We start from the raw sequence: 2,465 nt of genomic DNA, 5'->3' as shown, positions 1-2,465 counted from the left end.
ATTTTTATTCGTTTCAATACTATAAAAGTCTAGTTATTTGTATATAATTAAACATATCTGTTAATGAAATCTGACTGTTTAAAGTTCACATGTACTATGCACAAGTACTCTTGATATGAATCCTCTGATAGTTGAAATTATAAAAATATTAAAGAAAGGGTTAATTAATCAAAATACACAAATGAAAGTGATAATGATATAAAGTACAAGAAACCAAAATGTGGCTCCATATTTTAGAGTAAAACAATAAATGCTAAATTGTTGTATATTTTAATTATAAATTGCATAAATCATTTGAAATCCTAGTTTTCTTTTATTTTATTGATTATTTGATTATAATTTTTCACTAACACAAATAGGGTGGAGAAACTATATCATACACACATTCCATGGGATTTCACTTTGTAGATGAATTTACTGAACTACCATATCACGATGAATAGCGGAACTTTTTAATAGGTAATTTCTCTCTTCGTGGTTTATAATCTATCTTAACCTGCTTTCTACTTATCGTGGTCTTACGTTCAGTGTTATGATAACTTAAAATATGATTAGTAGTAAACATTATTAATAAAAATAATAAGAAAATTAAACTATTTTAGTCAAAGAAAAAAATTAAAAATTTATGAAAACAAAATATTTTAAATTGTGGCAAATTTTAATGATTTTCACATTAGTTCAAGTTCTCCAATTATGTCATTGTTTATATAAAAATATATTGTTACTCTTAAGAAAACTAGATTTTCACTAAATGACTATATAATTATTTACAATAGAAATGCAATGCGAGTGAATTAATTTCTTTCTCAGTCTTTTTTTCGTTATCTCTCTCTTTCCTTAGCGCTCTCTATTTTTACAGATCGTTTTATTTATCTCTCTTTCTACTCTCGTATATCAATGCTCCACATACATATTTTAGTGTCCACCTATCATTTTATATAATCAAATGGTATAAATCAAACAAATTTTTATAATGTACAATTTTATTCTACAGCGTAAATTAAAAATAATTTAAAAACTTAAAAATATAGTTCGTTGTTAATAAATAGAAAAAGATACAAAATTATTTTACATAAGTAGTGTAGACTAGTAATTTGTAAAATTACTTAAAATAGTTTTAACTAAACAGTTCTATGTGTAGCTAATCTTTTGTATGATCTCGTATCCAGTCCAAATATTGTGTAACTCTCGTATATACACCAGGATAGCCAGGTTCACCGCATTTATTACCGAATGATACAACTCCAAGTTGTACCCAATGTGATTCGTAACGCATCATAAGTGGACCACCGGAATCACCCTAAATAGAACATAACAGATAATATACTAATTAATTTGTTGTATGGCAAAATACAGTTCCACCTACCTGACAAGCATCAACACCGCCATCAGAATATCCAGCGCATACAAAATTTTCATTGATTGGTTGGAAATACGAACGGTCACAATCTTCATTACGCCAAATTGGAAGTTCCGCTTGTCTTTGTGTTGTAGATTCTTTTCCGCCATAGTACGTGGTACCCCAACCGACAACAGTCGCCCTACGTCCTGGTAAGCGTTCTTTTGGTGGCATGCGATTACCTTTTGGTAGGCACACTGGTATCACATACTTTGATTTGCGTACTGGTTTATCAAGCACCAATATAGCAATGTCGTTATAGAAACCAATTCTTGAAAATCTGGAACAAAAGTTTTCATTGTATATCAATTCAATTTGATTTTGAAGCCTCATTTACTACCTCTCATGTGCGCGAACCTCCTTAACCGCAAATGTAACTGGTGCCGATGGCTCATTATCTGTTGATAGATCAATATCACCCAGACGTACTGTAAACTGACGAGCAGCAAAACTAAAAAGACGTGAAATAACGTAGTAAAGTAATATAACTGCATATATATTTATGCAAAAAAACTTACGGTTTCTGTCTTGAATCCCGCGTGCAATGTGCCGCTGTGAGTATATATTTAGTGCCTATTAGAGAACCACCACACCAAAATTCTGTACGTTTAGGTCCATGTAAAAAAATTGCCGCCATCCATGGCCATTGTCCATTAGGTGCCTCTACACCACCTACAATGCGCCCAGTTGAATATTCCTGCTGCCCACATTCTTCTGGATCTATTATATTATTACCACCCAACAAATCTAATTCGTTTGATATAACATCAAGTGGATTTGGGGTTGTGGTGGTGGTAGTTGTTGTTGGTCTTTGTTGTGGTATTAACACCAAACTTGGATTTGAAGCTGGTTTGTGTGTAGAAGGACGTGCAGTGGTTGTTGTTGCTTTAGTTGTTAATTTTAACGGTCTTTGAGTAGTTAATATGGTGGAACTTTCCGGAATTGGACAACAAACGCCTGGTACAAAAAGACTCTTAAAACATAGAGATTCTCGCAGACTGCTTAAATTTAATAGCAATGCTGGACAACTGCTAAGATCTTCACACCGTCCTGGCCTACCGTTTGG

At 32.5% G+C, this 2,465-nt stretch overlaps 1 protein-coding gene across 1 annotated transcript; it reads right to left on the bottom strand.

The window, feature by feature from the left end:
* Positions 1-1,141: 1,141 nt before the first annotated feature.
* On the bottom strand, positions 1,142-2,462 carry LOC119675865 (venom protease-like; the record flags this gene model as incomplete). The annotated part of the gene is made up of 4 exons (XM_038087084.1): positions 1,142-1,300; positions 1,367-1,679; positions 1,740-1,850; positions 1,918-2,462. Coding segments are annotated over 4 exons (1,128 nt in total), but the record flags the coding sequence as incomplete, so codon positions are not given.
* Between the last annotated feature and the right edge of the window lie 3 nt (positions 2,463-2,465).

The sequence above is a fragment of the Teleopsis dalmanni genome, chromosome 2 (genome assembly GCF_002237135.1).
Source record: "Teleopsis dalmanni isolate 2A chromosome 2, ASM223713v2, whole genome shotgun sequence".
In the NCBI taxonomy this organism is placed as follows: Eukaryota; Metazoa; Arthropoda; class Insecta; order Diptera; family Diopsidae; genus Teleopsis; species Teleopsis dalmanni.
Note: the sequence above shows the minus strand (reverse complement) of the source record. Positions and strands in the feature narration are given on the sequence as shown.